The sequence below is a fragment of the Vanacampus margaritifer genome, chromosome 16 (assembly GCF_051991255.1).
Source record: "Vanacampus margaritifer isolate UIUO_Vmar chromosome 16, RoL_Vmar_1.0, whole genome shotgun sequence".
In the NCBI taxonomy this organism is placed as follows: Eukaryota; Metazoa; Chordata; class Actinopteri; order Syngnathiformes; family Syngnathidae; genus Vanacampus; species Vanacampus margaritifer.
Window position 1 is genome coordinate 3,092,732 of NC_135447.1, and position 17,663 is coordinate 3,110,394.

The 17,663-nt window shown below is 47.4% G+C and overlaps 2 protein-coding genes across 5 annotated transcripts; both read left to right on the forward strand.

Moving 5' to 3' along the window:
• Positions 1–1,085: 1,085 nt before the first annotated feature.
• tcerg1b (transcription elongation regulator 1b (CA150)) lies at positions 1,086–12,926 on the forward strand. 3 transcript variants are annotated; one of them, XM_077545737.1, is made up of 21 exons: positions 1,086–1,170; positions 2,584–2,845; positions 3,564–3,716; positions 3,825–4,188; positions 4,326–4,565; positions 5,658–5,717; positions 6,194–6,400; positions 7,445–7,551; positions 7,935–8,023; positions 8,107–8,264; positions 8,357–8,438; positions 8,521–8,656; positions 8,773–8,862; positions 8,935–9,053; positions 9,500–9,650; positions 9,722–9,886; positions 10,758–10,940; positions 11,013–11,192; positions 11,496–11,579; positions 11,794–11,894; positions 11,995–12,926. In XM_077545737.1, the coding sequence occupies exons 1-21, from the start codon at positions 1,124–1,126 to the stop codon at positions 12,194–12,196; spliced, it is 3,180 nt and encodes a 1,059-aa protein (XP_077401863.1). In that variant the 5' UTR covers positions 1,086–1,123; the 3' UTR covers positions 12,197–12,926. The 3 variants fall into 3 exon arrangements, with proteins under 3 accessions (XP_077401863.1, XP_077401864.1, XP_077401866.1); XM_077545738.1 differs by having other exon boundaries at positions 4,329–4,565; XM_077545740.1 differs by lacking the exon at positions 5,658–5,717.
• A 712-nt stretch (positions 12,927–13,638) lies between these two features.
• Positions 13,639–17,573, forward strand: pcyox1l (prenylcysteine oxidase 1 like). Of its 2 annotated transcripts, none has more exons than XM_077545751.1 (7): positions 13,639–13,937; positions 14,033–14,239; positions 14,318–14,492; positions 14,639–14,850; positions 14,978–15,118; positions 15,789–16,230; positions 16,312–17,573. In XM_077545751.1, the coding sequence occupies exons 1-7, from the start codon at positions 13,829–13,831 to the stop codon at positions 16,565–16,567; spliced, it is 1,542 nt and encodes a 513-aa protein (XP_077401877.1). In that variant the 5' UTR covers positions 13,639–13,828; the 3' UTR covers positions 16,568–17,573. The 2 variants fall into 2 exon arrangements, with proteins under 2 accessions (XP_077401877.1, XP_077401878.1); XM_077545752.1 differs by having other exon boundaries at positions 13,640–13,937; positions 15,813–16,230; positions 16,312–17,518.
• Positions 17,574–17,663: the final 90 nt, after the last annotated feature.

The window sequence follows — 17,663 nt, forward strand, 5'->3', positions numbered from 1 at the left end:
TGAGTCATAATGATCATTTGGACTTGAACGCTGGTGGCAAGTGACAAAGTACACATTTTCAGATGTCAATACTCGGTAGCAAATTTGGACTTTTACTATCTATAATGCTATGCGAACTTTGTCAAAATCAACTTGTTACATTTTTAAATCTGCACATAGTCAAATTTTTTTTAAAGGTCCCAAGTTGATTGAAAGAAAGCCAAGTGCACTTGAAATATTGATTGGTTGAATGCCCCTTGGAGTCTTGAAAGGAGGACAAAAGAGGAAGCAGTAACCAATTGGAAAAAAAATCTTACTAATGTGAAAAAAACATGCAACTAAGGTGTGTTTTTGCAGATATCATTAGCTAAGTAAGATTTTTTTTTATAGCAACCCAATAACATGCTAGCCATGAATTAATAGGAAAATGGAAACTTGTTGAAGTGCAACAACTAATCAAATAGCCAACAACTAAACAATTATATTGACGACTACTTTGATAATAGTTATAAAAAACCTCAGTGAACTTAATGTTCTAATCCTCTGAATTTCACCATCTCAACAGGAAATCTCAAAAGTTCTGCCGTCCTCCATGAAAGCACACTGATTATCTTTCAAAGTAATACATTTGCTAACATCTGCTTTTACTCTGCTAGACAATTAGCATTTTTCAGATTGTCTGACGGAAGTTGTGGACCCAACTAGGAACTGAGATGATTTTTATTTTTTAGTTATTTATTTATTTTTTACAAAAACATAATGCACTGCAGCTTTAATACAATATCAGATTTTGTACTTCTTAATTATTATGTACAAGAAAGTGAACTTTGTCTTGTAAACGTATGTTCATTTGAATAAATAAACATACATATAATGTGTGTGTGTTTTTCATTCAACGAACACGGGCGTGTGTGTAAATGAGGAGGGAATTGACCAATGGGCGCGCGGCCTGCATTGTGACCAAACAAAGACACGGCGCTTCATTGGATGCAACGCGACAAATCAACGTGGAGGTGAGCCTGAAGAGAGTGGTCGACCAATCGGAGCTCACGTGACACGCGATAGACAGCGCAGTCCGTCGAATGGAAAGCGAAGAGCGGATTTAGGGGCGTTTCCAGGAAGAGACCGCTTGCATTTTCCTGTAATGGCGGACCAGACAGAAAGTGAAGCGATCGGATTCAACGACAACAGGTCAGAAAATGACCAACTCAAGTGTTTATAGCGATGTCGCCGCCGTATGATGTTGGACGCTTGTTGCCGTAATGAAATCAACTGGCTGGACGGCTCTTTTGCTGCCAGAATGTTGGAAATAAAGCCACTATTTGTGAGTGTAGCCTCGGAAGCTAATATGCATTCGGCTAAGTAGCTAGCGGCTACTTTTGTAGCCTTCGCGCACGCGGTAAACATCCGGACAAAAACTTGTGCCTTCATTTCCATTGTGTTTGTTTATGTTGTCGAACTTGTCGTGCTTCCCAGCTCACAACTGGCTCTAATTTATGCCAACTCCAAGTGATTGTTTCCCCAAGTTAACTTGCTAGCTGACGCTTGTTAGCAGAGGCAGCTACACTGAAATGGAATATTTGGCGTTTTGAAGGCACCCGCCTTCGAAAAGCTTGCTTGCGCTATTGGGAAGTCCTCAACAGCATTCGCTTGGAGCCTTGTTCTCAACAACACATTAGTGACCGACTTTTGGGAGTAGGGACCGAGACAAGACCAAGGCCATAAAAATCTCTCTCTATATATACATATATATATAAACCCCTAAAACAAAGATAAACAGCATTCTGTTTCAATCGAACTTTCTTCTTTGTATATCTGAAAGCCAAATTCTCGTCTGCAATTCATTCAAGGCATTAACAGGCAAAATCTCACACCTAAATCGTTTTTACAACTGCATTCCTTCAAACAAAACAAAAAAAAACCTTGTACATGCACTACTCGCAAAAAGTTATTGATTTTTGGCTTTCAGGTGAAATTTCAGGATGAGTCGTGGCTCAGGGAATTCAGTAACCAGATGGTCGGCTGTTTGATGCCGCTCTTCCCAAGTCATGTGTCCTTGGGCAAGGCACATGACACACCAATGTTTTGCTCCTCACACTGGTGTATGGGAGGTGCGAATGTTTGGTGGTGGTCGGAGGGGCCATAGGCGCACACTGGCAGCCACGCTTCCGTCAGCTGTGGCTACTTAAGTAGCTTACCGCCACCAGAGTGTGACTATGTGAGTGCATGAATAATGCAACCACTGTGAAGCGTCTGAGTGTCCAAAAAAGCACTATATTAATCTAATGCATTATTATTAAAATACATTCAGAACTTTACAGGTGAACTTAATGTGACATTCTCTAAGCTTTTGAATGCACGTGTCCCACTGTGAAATTGTGGGCTAAAGTCAACATTTATTGAAAAATTGATGGCAATTGTGCTTGTTGTTTTCGCTTCACTCCAGATTGATCAAATGAAACATTTCCAAATAACAAACTTGAATACACTGAATCTGGGACAAACAAACTTGAATATTTTCTAGACATGACAAGCAGATTTCAGATCAAATATTAGAATCAGATTTGCTTACCGTGACAGCACGTTCATGTGTGTGTGTTGTAGGATGGCCCAGCAGGCCGTGCGGTTCCGCGGACCCGTCCCGGCACAGGTGCCTGCGGCCAGCCCCGTCCCGCCGGCTCCCGCCCAGACACCCGTGCTGCGCGGCCCGCCGCCCCTCCTCAGGCCACCGCCCCCCCCTTTCGGAATGATGAGGGGGCCGCCGCCGACACGACCACCCTTCCCACGGCCTCCTTTTGACCCCAGCATGCCTCCCATCCCGCCGCCGGCAGGCATGCCGCCCCCTATAGGACCGCCCCACTTGCAGGTGAACCTTGAGCAAAGTTCTTTTGGTGGTTCTTTTGTGTTTGTTCCAAGAAGTGAAGTTTGTGGCAGACCTACCTGCTTGAAAAGCCGCCATGTTGTGACCAAATGTAAACAACATTTTCGATGGTATGACTCGTCTTCATTTAAACACATTTAAAAAATGTTCTTTTGCGCCTGAGCTCACTCTCTCGCTCCAAAAAAAATGATGCTGTTTCGGCTCACTAATTTGCTAATGCTAATTTAATGCTAACTTACACTGTAAAACGCTACAGACAAGCTAACAGAGACTAGCTTGGATGTTAGGGTAATAAAAAAAACAAAAGTAAGTAAAAAAAACAACAAAAAAAAAACATTATTGACGCCTTTGTTAACTCATTGACTACCAAAAACGTTAAATAACGTTTAGTAAAATCCTATGGAGGAGTGCCAAAGACGTTAAAAGACGTTTGTTTCAAAACAGGTGAAACTAACCATTTTCTATTGTTGATTACTGAAAAACGGAATAAGGTAGAAACAAACTTTTTTTTCTGATGAAAGATGAGAGTCCAATCCTTCATTTGGTAGTATGTGTGTTTCCATAGTCCAAACACATAATTTTCTGTGGACCTTGAAAGATCAGTCAAAAATGCTTAAATCGGCTGGCACCCACGGCATCCCTTTTCTGAAAACGTCTTGCAGTCAAAGAGTTAAAATGGGTGTTTGTGGCGCTTTTCCTGCAGAGACCCCCGTTTCTTCCCCCTCCCATGGGCAATCTTCCGCCCCCTCCAGGGATGCTCTTTCCGCCCGGGATGCCCCCGGTTCCGACTTCGGCAAGTCCTGCGCTCAACCCCACCGAGGAGATCTGGGTGGAGAACAAGACGCCTGAGGGGAAGGTGAGAGCGCTTGAAAACAAATCTGACATGTTAGCTGGCTGTCTGTATCCAGCCAAACTTCTGTACCACTTTGCCGCCACCCCCCACCCCCCATCCCTCCACCCCCAGGCTTATTACTACAACGCTCGCACCAGGGAGTCAGCATGGACTAAACCGGAAGGTGTGAAAATTATCCAGCAGGCAGAACTCAACCCTCTGCTGGTGGCAGGGGCCAATAACGCCGCGGCAGGCGTCCCTTCCGCAACAGGGGCCACCAGCGCGGGGCCCCCTGCTGCGGGGGCCCCAGTCGCTGGGGTCTCCGGCGCTGGTGCTACCGCCGTGGGGACTATCAGCGGACTAACCGTGGCCGTCAGCTCCAGCAGCATGAACACCATGGCCGGCGCGGCCGCCTCGCCCGTTAGCGCCCCCTCCCGTACACTCAGCTCCAGTCCGGACCCCAACGCCACCCTGGTCCCCTCCATCACCGTAGCAGGTTGCAACACACACACACACACACACACACACACTACATCAGGAGTGTCCAAACTTGTTCCTCCGAGGACTTTGGACACCCTGCACTGCATTCACGGATGCCTGAATTCACACGTATGCTGGCGTCCCCCCCCCCAGCAGCCAGCGCCGCAGCGGAAATGGCCACCGCCGTTGTGGCCAGCTCATCGGTGTCAGCTGCTCCGGTCGCCGTGGCGACAGCATCCACGGTGCCGTCCCCCGTCGCGGCCATGCAGACGCTGCTGCCCGCCGCGCTGCCGCACAGCGTGGCCCAGCCCACCGCCACCATCCCCGCCTTCCCGCCCGTCATGGTGCCGCCCTTCCGCGTGCCCTTGCCAGGCATGCACATCCCCCTGCCAGGTGAGAGCAACATCGCAAAAACGACGGACGCACATTTCCATGCACACTTTATTCCGGGGAATGACCCATTTGGATATTTTTTTTAGGCCCGTGCCGATTGTGATGTTTGGCATAAAAACATTACGGAACCGAGTTAGTCCTTTTGGGTCCTTAACACTGCCAACAAAGATGAATTACAGGCAAAATATTGGACTGCTTTAAAAGAATTTGAAGTACTTGAAATGTATTACTTTTCAACAGAAATTTTCAAGTGCATAACATGAAAAAAAAAACCATCAAATAATGAATTTAGCTTTGGATTGAGGCCATGAAGGTCTGCTGTTTCTAAGCAACATCATGAGTGGCGTTGGTGGCAAAACCGCATTTCTACCTGATGCCCTTGAACTTTCAATTGCAGTTTGCAACTCTTTTCTTGACTTCAAAATAAAAACCCGAAACGCGTTTGTCACGTCAAAACTAAATGATGGACAGAAGCCGGCAATGTTACTTAAAATCTTTTTTTTTTAATATCCTTGGTGGTGTGCTTTTGTCCGTTTCCACTTGTTGATAGAGCATACAGAAGGCTTTGCTGCAGCCTTTCAACTCCCAAGGAACAGTTGAAGAAATGGTAGTTATTACACAAATAGCCCATAGGTGGCAGCAGAGCAAAAAGATCAACCAGGGCCATGTTGAAAAAAACCCTCACATTTATTTTCTGTTTTTTACTCACATTTCTAAATAGATTTGTAAATTTAAAAAAAATTCTGATGAAAAAGACTCGTAGCTTCCATGTTTTTATAGCAATAGAACTTTGCAATACCTTGCAAAATCAGTCAAAATCCAGTAAAACAGCCGGGAGTGAAGGGGGTTGCAAATTTTACCTTAATTATTTCACATCCATTCCCCGACTCATCTTGAAATGCGGTGACGTGTCGCTCCGTTTGAAAACTAATTTGTGGCCCTTAAGCACCAAAGTTTGCCCACACACAGCATGACCTCTGACCCCCAAGTCTGTGGCACACACACACACACACACGCGATGAGAGCTGAGAGTGTGTGTCGCTGGTGCCCGCCACCAACCAAATGCTTGCTTGTGCGTTGTTGTTGTTGCAGGTGTAGCAATGATGCAGATAGTTGGCGCTCCCTGCGTAAAGGCGGGCCCCGGTGCCAACGGTAAACGCACCCGCCCGCCTCTCACTCGCCCGCTAGATGGCATGCTTGTCTGTCCGTCATTCAGCCACCCAACACACACCAAATGCTGACGTTTCCAGAGCTGACTGCATCTCATGGGTGTTTGGGGTTGTTTTTTTGTTTTTGTCTGCTTGTGTGTATGTTGAGGGTAAAGAACAAAAGGTGACAACATGTCAGTGTGACATGTTGCGCTCATTTGAATGTCTGTTTTTCAAGTTGTGTGTGTTCTCACAGCCTTTTGTGTTTGTATGCTTTTCTTACTTCCTGCTTGTTTATTCATTCTGTCCACTGTGAGTTCCTCAATGGTCAAGAACATTGGTAGAATGTATTCCCATTTGCCCCTTACTGTACGCACGCACACACACACACACACACACACACACACACACACTGAGTAGCTGTCAGAACAAGCCATGCGCGCCGGTTGCCAACGCTGTGCCACTCGTCCCGCCCCTCAGGAATGCTGCCGGGCATGGGCCCGCCCCTGGTGTCCATGATGCACCCTCAGTTGACGTTGTCGGCAGCGCCCGCCGCCTCCATGGCTGCCGCCACGCTGCAGCTGCCCGAGTGGTCCGAGTACAAGACGGTGGACGGCAAGACGTACTACTACAACAACCGCACCCTCGAGTCCACCTGGGAGAAGCCGCATGCCGTGCTGAACAGAGGTGGGAGCGCCACATGTGCTTACACGAGATGCAAAAGTGCGCACACCCTATACCGTTTGTACAGCGGTTATTTGGATGACCTTGTTGAACTTCAAATTGTCCAAATCCGCTTAACAGTAAATGTTGTCCCGTTTCTTCCATGAAAGCAGAGTGATTGTTTATATTATTTGCAAATGTTCCCTCTTACTTTGAAAACAGGTTGCAAAAAAAAAAATCTGACAGATTTTGCAACCCATCAAGCAGCTGAATCGCAATCAAATTCATCTTTGTGCATTTTTTGCACTGTCAATTTGAAATTGTGCTGTTTTTGAATAAAATGATGGAAATTAAATTAATTTTAGAAAGATTCATTAATTCATGGAAAAATTACAGACCGATGAATTCATTTTTATAGCGAAACAGTAGTTGTGGCCCTATTCTGTACTTGAGTGCAAGGACGGGTACTTGTCACAAAGTAGTTGTTTAGAACATGGCACAATGGAAAGAAAACTTCTTTGCACACAAACCAGTTTCTTTTTTTTTAAATGAGCTTACAGTTGCTCGTTTGCATTGAGAAGAAGGCAAAAATGCTGTTGTTTTAAGAGCTAGCTAGCGTTGGCTCTGCTTTAATGCCGTCAAAACAACGTGCTTGCTTTACTAACGTTTTCAAGTGACTAACAAATGCTGGATTAGACAACGCCTGAATGTTTGTTTTTTAGATTAGACAAAAGAATTTTGGAACCCAATAAGATGCTGTCCCCCAACGTTACAAGACATCACATATGCATTCACTAATCGTTCTTGGTTTCAACAAGATCGTCATTGTCCTTTCCTTTCCCATCGCAATCATTACAAATCTCTTTCCTTCTCAATTCTCATCTATTTTACACGGTGTTGTCAAAAAAAAGTGCCCATTTTGACAGCAAGGAAAAAACATTTCTGTTTTCACTTGTTGGGGTAAAATTCTAAAAAGTTTTTAGAAAAATGAGTCGGCAAGCAAAGTACGGTACACCACTGCTCAACGAGCAAGCAAACCCACTTGAAAGACTTTTGTTGTGTGCGCAGAGAAAGAAATCGAGAAGGCCAAGGAGCGTCTGGCGCAGGAGGAAGCGGAGGCCATGGAGATGGAGGAGGAGGAGGCCAAAATTCTCAACATGAACAATGACAAGCAGGTACCACAAACGCAACAGCTCCGATAACGCCACTCACACATTTTTGTCCCCATAAAGCACAATTTTCATTAAATTTTTCCCCCTTTTGCTTAAAAACAAGTCCATTTGCAATGACATCATTGTAATCAAAGTAGTTTTGATTATTTACGTGCGATTTTCATTTTATTTTCACATTATCTGTATAGATACATATTTTCTATTAAAGTCATTTTTTTCCCTCTCCAATGTCTTCAAACAATTTTCGTAATGGTTGTCTATTTAATTTGAGAAACGTTCAGTTGTCGGTGAATTGTTTGAAATGTTCAAACTTGATCTTGGGAAGTGACTTGAAGAACTGCCATTGACAAATCAAGTGAATCGAACCCTTTCTGTGTTTTCCCAAGGAACGCAAAGAAGAAGAAATGAGCGAGGAAGAGAAGGCGGCGCAGAAAGCTCGTCCGGTGGCCACCAACCCCATCCCGGGAACGCCCTGGTGCGCGTCGTCCATGCCGGCTAGCGGCGGCTAGCAGTGGCTAGCCTCCCCGCTAATTGTTGTGTTGACCCGCCGGCCCACAGGTGTGTGGTGTGGACGGGCGACGAGCGCGTCTTCTTCTACAACCCGACCACTCGGCTGTCCATGTGGGACCGGCCCGACGAGCTGCTGGGCCGCTCCGACGTCGACAAACACATCCAGGAGCCGCCGCACAAGAGGGGCCTGGACGACAGGAGGACAGGTGAGAGACACCGACAACCACCGCCCGCCTTGGCGCTCTGTGCGTGTGCTTTTGTGTATTTCTCTATGTTGTCTTGGTGTGTGTGTGTGCAGTTTTCAGCAAGGAGGAGCCCGAGCCGGCCCAGGCCACGGACGACGCTCACGACGAGGAGATCTCCAAAGCAAAGAAGAGAAAGTCAGTCACGCGTGCGCCGTCATTGGTAGGAGCAGACGGCTCTTATTTGTCTGACACGCGCACGCCGTTTGCTCCCGCACAGGAAGGAGGACGCCAACGAGGCGGACTTGGAGAAGGAGGCGGTGATGGAGGCGGAGCTCCGGGCAGCCCGCGACAGAGCCGTGGTGCCCCTCGAGTCCAGGATGACGCAGTTCAAAGATATGCTGCTGGAGCGAGGCGTGCGTTGCACTCGACCCGACAACCCCAAAAGCAATTGTTTCAAAATAATAATAATGAAAATTCATTCATCCAAAGGAAATCTTATCAGCTTTTTCCCCCCCGTGTGTGCGCGCAGGTGTCGGCTTTCTCCACGTGGGACAAAGAGCTTCACAAGATTGTCTTCGACCCTCGATACCTTCTGCTCAACCCCAAAGAACGCAAGCAGGTCATCGGCGTCTCCCCGTTGTGGTTTTGCCTCCCTCCTCGAACCGGTTCCACCTTGTGGCTGCGCTTGCAGGTCTTCGACCAGTACGTGAAGACCAGAGCGGAGGAGGAGAGGAAGGAGAAGAAGAACAAGCTGATGCAGGCCAAAGACGACTTCAGGAAGATGATGGACGAGGCCAAGCTGACGGCCAGGTGAGGCGTCGCCGGTCCCTTTAGCGTTAGTCCCCGCTATGTTGGCTAGCATAAGACAGCATATTTTTAGTTGAACTATTACAAACTGCACATGTACCGTATTTTCACGACTATAAGGCGCACTTTGAAGTCTTACATTTTTTTCCAAAAATCACCAGTGATCCTAATAGTGAGGGTCACCGTTGTGTGTGTGTGGGAGGACTTCCCGCGACATAATGCTTATATAGAACTTATGTGTGTGTTAAACACAGAAATAGCACCCGTAACTGTGATTGCGTCTTATAATACGGTGCGCCTTATGGACGTGAAAATAACCGGTGTTGTTGAACGGATGTGGTTACATAATCTTGACGTTTAAAAACCATGGTTAATCGTAAAACCGGTTAATAGCTGCACCCCTAATGAGGACTCATGTAACACCCTCCGTCATCCTGCGGTCCACACAGGACCACCTTCAGCGAGTTTGCCGTCAAGCACGGCCGAGACCCTCGATTCAAAAGCATAGACAAGATGAAGGACAGGGAAGCCATCTTCGTCGAACACATGGCGGCCCTGAGGAAGAGGGACAAGGACGACTCAAAATCCAGAGGGGAGAAGGTAAGGAACCCCCAAGCCCCCCTCCTCCTGATGGGGCAACGGTCTGACGAGAGCTTTTTTGCCGGTGGCAGGTGAGGCAGGACTTCTTCGAGATGCTGAGCGACCAGCACGTGGAAGCAGGACAGCGCTGGAGCAAAGTCAAAGAAAGGATGGAGACGGACCCACGTTACAAGGCGGTGGAAAGCTCCGCCCTCAGGGAGGATTTCTTCAAGCAGTACCTGGACAAGCAGGCCAAGGTCACCACGACTTCACTTTGCGGGTTTTCCATTTGCTTAACTTTATTTTTCAGTGCAACACCACCACTTTCCAGAATTTATTTATTTTTGTCCCTGATTTTTATGCTCAAACTGAAATCAGCCAAAAGTTCAGCTTGACTTATTTGCTCCCAAAAACATATAATGTTCCATTTTAAATATGATCAGGCTGCCAAAGACGTGCTATACGTTTTTTTATGTTTTTTTTATGCTAGAGCAGACAGAAGGCTTTGATGCGGCCTCTGACCTGAAGAGGTCGCTTAAAGCAATGGTAGTTTTTACAGAAACGGCCAGCAGGTGGCAGCAGAGTATAAGAGATCAACTAGGGCATGTTGTAAAAAGCTCTTTCTCCACTGTTTTAAACAGATTTGTGAATAGTGATGAAACTAATCTATATTCTAATTAGGGGTGGGACGATACGGGTAACTCACGATTCGATACTGTGACGATATGTGGCCCACAATAACGATAATATCACGATATTTATGATATTCAGAAATGTTCTCAACGATATATCACGATGTTCAGTATGTTAGTGACAGTGAAAACTTTCCGACTGTTCTGGACAGTGTCTAGACTGAAAACAGATAGAAATATACTTTTTTTTACTGATGAAAGAAGAGACTCTATTCTTTCTTTTGGGTAGGTTCCATGATTTTATAGCAATGGAACACAATATTCTGTGGGCCTTGCAAAATCAGTCAAAATCCAGTAAAACAGCCGGGAGCAAAGGGGGTTGCTTCAGTCAAAATGGCCCGGAGTGAACGAGTTAAAAACCAAGTTGATCAACCAAGCCGCAAAATGTACTCCAGTCCTCCTTCTTAATGTCAATGTCTGATGCCAAATCGTGCAGAGTTTGGACTTGGACAAGGAGCGCGAGCTGGAGCGTCAGGCTCGCATCGAGGCCAGCCTGCGCGAACGCGAGCGCGAGGTCCAAAAGGCTCGATCGGAACAGACCAAAGAGATCGACCGTGAGAGGGAGCAGCACAAGCGGGAGGAAGCCATCCAGCACTTCAAGGCGCTCATGTCCGATATGGTGAGACGCGCGCGCGCACGCACACACCACGGCAAGACACCATCAACCTCGTCTTTGTGCTGGCGCTCGCAGGTGCGCTCATCGGACGCTTCGTGGTCGGACACGCGGCGGAACCTCCGCAAAGACCACCGCTGGGAGTCGTCATCGCTTCTGGAGCGCGAGGAGAAGGAGAAGCTCTTTAACGACCACGTGGAGGCGCTGGCCAAGAAGAAGAAGGAGCACTTCAGGCAGCTCCTGGACGAGACCACCGTGGTGGGTGAACCAGCACTCGCCCAAATGTCACAAAACTACACGTAGACCCGCCTGACTTTCGCGAGGGCCTGATTATTTGTAGTCAAGGAAGCCGAGAGATGATAAATAAAACTCAAAAATCGGTGGCAACATTTTGAATAGTACAAACGTTTACAGCTATTTTTACTTCATCTTATTCCATTTGTGTGCAGCATAACCGCCAAATGCAGCTTCACCATGTTTACTTTGAATTTTGGGCTTCACTGATTGACCCAAGTCTGGAAAAAAAAAACTATTCTGCTGAACATGCGTTTTCTTTTGCAGATCACGCTGACCACCACGTGGAAGGAGGTCAAGAAGGTCATCAAGGAGGACCCTCGATGTATCAAGTTCTCCTCCAGTGACCGAGTAAGGCCTCGCCCTGACAAATGACCTCAGTGACACCCTCCTCAATCTTCTGGGGGTTCTCGCAGTGTTGGACACGGCGCCCCCATGCGCTGAAAGATCCCTAAATTGTTTTGGCAAATTACAAGTTTGGCAAAACTTCTGCCAACGTGGCGAACTCTGCTTTATTCTTGCGAGCTGTCAGTCGATGAGTTGTCGTTTTGGATGTTGCTTGCAGAAGCGACAGCGCGAGTTTGAGGACTACATCAAAGACAAGTACATCACGGCCAAAGCCGACTTCAGGACCCTCCTGAAGGAGACCAAGTTCATCACATACAGGTCCGCACTTGACCTTTTCCTGTCTGCCGAGCGGCCGCCGCGGCCTTCCGTCTATCTGTCTCTCGGTGACGCGTCTGTGATGTTTTGCCACACACGGCAGGTCCTGGAAGCTGATCCAGGAGTCCGAGCAGCACCTGAAGGACGTGGAGAAGATCCTACAGAACGACAAGCGCTACCTGGTTCTGGAATGTGTTCCCGAGGAGCGCCGCAAGGTCATCATGTCTTACATCGAGGACCTGGACCGGCGCGGACCGCCCCCACCCCCCACCGCCTCGGAGCCCACACGCCGCTCAGCCAAGTGAAAACACCCCCCCCCCCCCCACTCCCTCCCCCCACAGAGCCCTGCCATCGCCAAGTGCTCGGGTTGCAAAAGACTGGATTTCCACGGGCCGTTTGGGAAATGCAACCTTCCAAATTGCAAACTTTCCATGGGAATTGATGGCAAGCGCAACATTTAAACATTTATTTTTGTCATGAGCAGACATCCGTGCAGAATAGATTGCTCTCCTTGCCCACATGCGAGGGCATTACAGCCGTGGCAGCAAATCGAAAGCTTGCAACGCAAAGCAAACAAATGCGCCAAGCAAGCGACTGCTCCAACCTGTAAAGTGGGCCACTCGTAAGTCAAGGTACGGCTGGACGTGCATGAAGTCTGCTTGTTGCCAAAATCCATTTTGACGTCCCCCTTTAGCTTCCTGCTTTAGTCCCATTCATTCCCACGGAAAGTCTGCAACTTTCCCCCAATTTTGCAAGCCCACTGGAAACGTGTCCATGTAGAGACGGAGCGCCCCCTCCCGGGGACATCAGGTCGCCTTTGACCCTTCACCTCTGCCTTGAGGGACGACGGCGACGACGATGATAAAGAAGAAGAGGCTGCGTTGGAGTCTGCGGCCGCTGATGTATGATAGTTCATGTAAATCATGTTTAGTGCGTGTCGGAGGTGAGCCCAAGCCTTACAGCGCCGCCACCGTCCGGAATGTTCCCCAACTCTGTCTCCACGTTCTAATAAACGCAACTTCTTGTCTTTTTCAACTTGCAGAAACGCTTCCTTGACGCAAACACAATATGGAGCCATTAAACATAAAATTATTAAATGGCCTCACCTCAGAACACATTACTGTAAACATAAACAAGAAAATGACAACATTAAAGCAAACTAACCATAACGTGGAAATAACAAAACAAAAAACACTAGATTGCATGAAAATATGTAAAATAATTACAAATGTGGAAAAGAAATCACATGAAAATAAATGACAAGTAGACAACACAAATATTGCCAAAAATTAGAAGTAAATTAATTTTAAAATATCACCTGAAATAAAACAAGCCGATGTTTGACGTAAATGTACTGCGTAAAAGATACGCTGCATGAAGTTATTTGCTCAAATGTATGAAATATTTTGATAAGAGTAAGACATTCTATTATTTGTATATTGAAAGCAAATTATGAAGGCAGGTTTGCTGGAAATCAGAATGTGTTATGAGGGGGTGGGGGGGAATCAATGAACATATAGTGAGTGTGAAAATGGAGGGAATTATAGTTTGTGTGTACGGTTAAAACCATATGTAATACATCAAGTAAACAGTACGTCACTTTTTTAAAGAACACAGTAAAGTACTGGATTGCTTGTTGGACCCATCATTCAACAATGGGGACGTAGCGTTTTTTTGTGCGTGACAGTGACGTCATAAAGTACGTCCGCTGTTATTGGTCCACATTTGGCGAGCGTCTATGTCACGTGATATAAAACTCAGTCAGACTCGATCAAGCGATCGCAGCATCTTCTCTGTCCGCTGTAGCCACAGATATCTATGGCGGTGTCGACGAATAACTACAGATCAGTGATGAATAAGCTAGCGGCGAAGTTTTAGCAGAGCGAAGGCGAACGTTCAGTCCGCTCTCGTCGCCTCTTTGTGGGCCTGCAGGCAGCATGCGGCGTCTGCCCGGTGTCCTCGGACCGTTGCTCCCCGCCCTGGTGGCCCTCTCGTCGGCTGCCGCTGAGTCCGCTCATGTGGATGGAGCTCCGCCCTCCAAAATAGGCAAGAACATAATCTGCGGGATGTTAAATCTTAAATCTCCATGAAAAAAAAAAAACAATTTATGAACCGATTCTTCTTCATTCTACATTTTTCAGCGGTGGTGGGCGCAGGCATCGGGGGCAGCGCCACGGCGCACTTCCTGCGGCAGCACTTCGGGCCGGAGGTGCAGCTGGACGTGTACGAAAAGGGCGAGGTGGGCGGCCGCTTGGCCACCGTCACCGTTAACCGGAATGAGTACGAGTCGGGCGGCTCCATCATACACGCGCTCAACCTGCACATGCACGACTTCGTCCAACAGCTCGGTGAGGGCAGGTCACGCACGCGCACACAAACACGCTAGCACGCACGCACGACTGTTGACAATATGTGTGCGTGCGCAGGTCTGAAGCAGCGTCGCGGCGTGTCAGGCAAGACGGCGGTGTTCGACGGCACGTCGGTGATCGCGGAGGAGACGGACTGGTACCTGCTGGACCTCCTGCGCCTGTGGTGGCGCTATGGCATCAGTTTCATCCGCCTGCAGATGTGGTTGGAGGAGATCATGGAGAAGTTCATCAGGTGTGCCATTTTGTGGCTTCTTGGTGACAAAGCACTATGTTAAACTGAGGGGAGGAGCTTCATTTAGGCAACCCATCGTTTCATCAAAAAGTAGTGCTTTGCCACCATCTTATGGCATGCCTTTGAAGCCCTTTTCTTGCATGCAGGATCTACAAGTACCAGGCCCACGGTTACGCCTTCAGCTCGGTGGAGGAGCTGCTGGAGTCGCTGGGCGGGAGCGGCTTCGTCAACATGACGCGCAGGCCGCTCTCTGATTCGCTGCTGGAGCTGGGCGTGTCCCAGCGCTTCATCGATGAGGTGGTTGCGGCCGTCATCAGGCTCAACTACGGCCAGAACGTCAGCGTGCCCGCCTTTGTAGGTCAGACTCATCGCACTCATCCTTTATTTTTGTCTACTATATACTGGAGATTTGTTCCGAAAGTGATGGAAATTACAAAAGTGTTTTTTTGTTTTTATTTGATGTTTTCCCGTGGTTGCGTTTGCAGGCGCGGTGTCGCTGGCGAGCTCCCATTCCAACCTTTGGGCGGTGGAAGGCGGCAACAAGCTGGTTTGCGAGGGCTTGCTCAAGTTAGCCAACGTCAACCTCAAGCGCGCACGTGTCACCTCCGTGCGACCTCTCCATTCAGGTAATAATGGCAGGAAGTTAACTTCCTGTACGCCCACATCCACTTCCTGTCGACTTCTTTGACTTAACTGCGCAAACCGAATTTCAACCAATCAATTTGAACCACGTGTACAATTTACTCACTTTGGCCTCTTGGCATACTGATTGACATGTTAGATTTTTTTTTTAGCAAAAAATAAATTAGTTCATGTTTTGTAATTCGCAGTACTTCACCTTTTTTAGTCTTCTTTCAAAATGAAAATCCTCAACGACACCCAATGATTTTTCTGAGTTTCTGAAAAATAATTTTAAAAAAAGATTTGGATTTGAGACAAATATATGTAGTGACTCACTTTGGAATTTATTGGGATTTCATCACTTGCAGGTATCGTATCAGGCCTAAACCTGGCCTGATTTCACTGTATCAGTACTTGCGACGGCAACCGATACCGTTGCCCTCTTGTGGCCATTAGAAATTAGAAGACTCAAAAATTGCCATTAATTTCACACAATTTGAAGGAAAAATGTTATATTGGCATGTATTGGTCTTTCTTCAAAATGATCTGCAATTGTTTTTTGGGGTGGAATTATATGTATCTAAAGTACTAGTGGTATCGGTACTTGGTATCGGAGACAACTCAAGAATTTCAATACTTTTTTATTATTCATAAATTAAGATTGTAATCCAGCAGGTCCCTCCCGCGTTTTCCCCGCAGGCGGCACACTTCGGTATGAGCTAAGCCAGGCGGGCGAGGCAGAAGAGCGGCACTCGTCGGCGTATGACATGGTGGTGGTGGCGGCGCCGCTGCGAGTGGGCGGCGATGACGAGGGCATCTCCTTCCCGGACTTGGCGGCGTCCGTGGCGCCCGGCGAGGGCGAGTGGCAGGGCACGGTGGCCACGCTGGTGCACGGCTACCTCAACACGTCGCTCTTCGGTTTCCCGGATGCGCGGCTCTTCCCGTACGCCGGCGTGCTGACCACGGACGCGCCGGCGCTCTTCTTCAACAGCGTGGCCGGCGTTCATCCCGTCAATGTGCCGCCAGGCTTCCGCCGCAAGCGAGCACACGAAGCCGCCGTCTACAAGGTCTTCTCGCCAGACGTGCTCAGCAAAGAGCAGCTGAAGACGCTATTCAGGTGAGACGACGCCATTGCCATGGAAGCGGAGGCACGCAGGTGGTTTCGGTGTTTTTCTGACGCGCGTTGGCCCGCCGGCAGATCGTACTACTCGGCGCAGGCGACGGAGTGGCAGGCATACCCTCGCTACGGCAGCGCGGACGGCTCGGCGCTCCCACCTGTGGAGCTGCGGCCGCACCTCTACTACTTGAACGGCATCGAGTGGGCGGGCAGCGCCATGGAGATGAGCGCCGTGGCCGCCAAGAACGTGGCCCTGCTGGCCTACCACCGCTGGAACGGACGCGGCCTCAAAGTGGACCGGAAGGACTTGCTGCGCGCCATCAAGACCGAACTCTGACCTCTCGAGTCGCTGGCTTGTTTTGGTTGCCGTTGACGGGCGTGGTCGGGGGCACGTATATGCAAATCTGGATTTTCATACGGCGGGAATGAATGCGGCTCACAGCGCCGGCAAGAGTTCGCTCCAATATTTTTGCTGCTTTTGCTTAAATGAAATGGATTGATTCCATTACAAAAAATAAAAAAGATTAAAAAAAAATGGTCAGTTCCTCTATTTTCAATTGTTATAAAGTCATGATGCATACAAAGAGCTTCGGTTATTATGTTATGATAAAATTAACCATTTTATATGAAAAAAAAAAAAATTATAAAATAATTGACGAAGCAGCTTCTAGCAAACGATGATGGATTGTTGGCCTAAATCCTGAGTCAGGGTGAGTAGCTGCAGGAAGTCCAAATATGGAAGAAGGCAGCAGTTTGCTGCAGGTTGCATCAGCTGACGTTCATCATTGCTTTCAAGAGCTTTATTTTGCGCCTTGTCTCCTCCACCCCCCATGTTCACCTTTGACCTTTCCACCGGTCATGTTGCTCCTTTGATTGACAGAATGTTTTCAGAGATTGTCTGATTTCCTTTTCAACTTGTTTGACTTGTGAATCTGGAGAAAGTCCCGTTCTTGTGGAAAGAACAAACTTGAGGAGATTTTACCTCCAATGATATTTTTTGAAAGTTGAAAAGTACCACCCACCAATGCAGACCCTTTCTCAGGCATGCCCAACTCATTTTTTCCTTCCAATTTTTGTTCTGCTGCCAAATCATCAATTGATCGTTTACAGCCATTGTTAAACTGGAAATTGTCCAAATGCTCAGATTTCCAGCCTTTTACCTTGTTTTTTTAACACCCGATTAATGATTAATTTAAAAAAAAAAAGAGACATTTCAGTTGAACATTAAAATATTAGTTGCAGCCACGAGGTTAAGATGGCTGTAAATGTGTACTAATTTCTTGCAATATAAAAAAAAAATGCTCTGTGAGACATATTTGCTTTTATTCATGCTGTCCTACTGAAGTGGATGAAGATGAAAATAATGTTGAATAAAGCAATTAACACATTATCGGCGCCAATGAGCAAACAAAAAGTCGACTTGTCAAGATTAA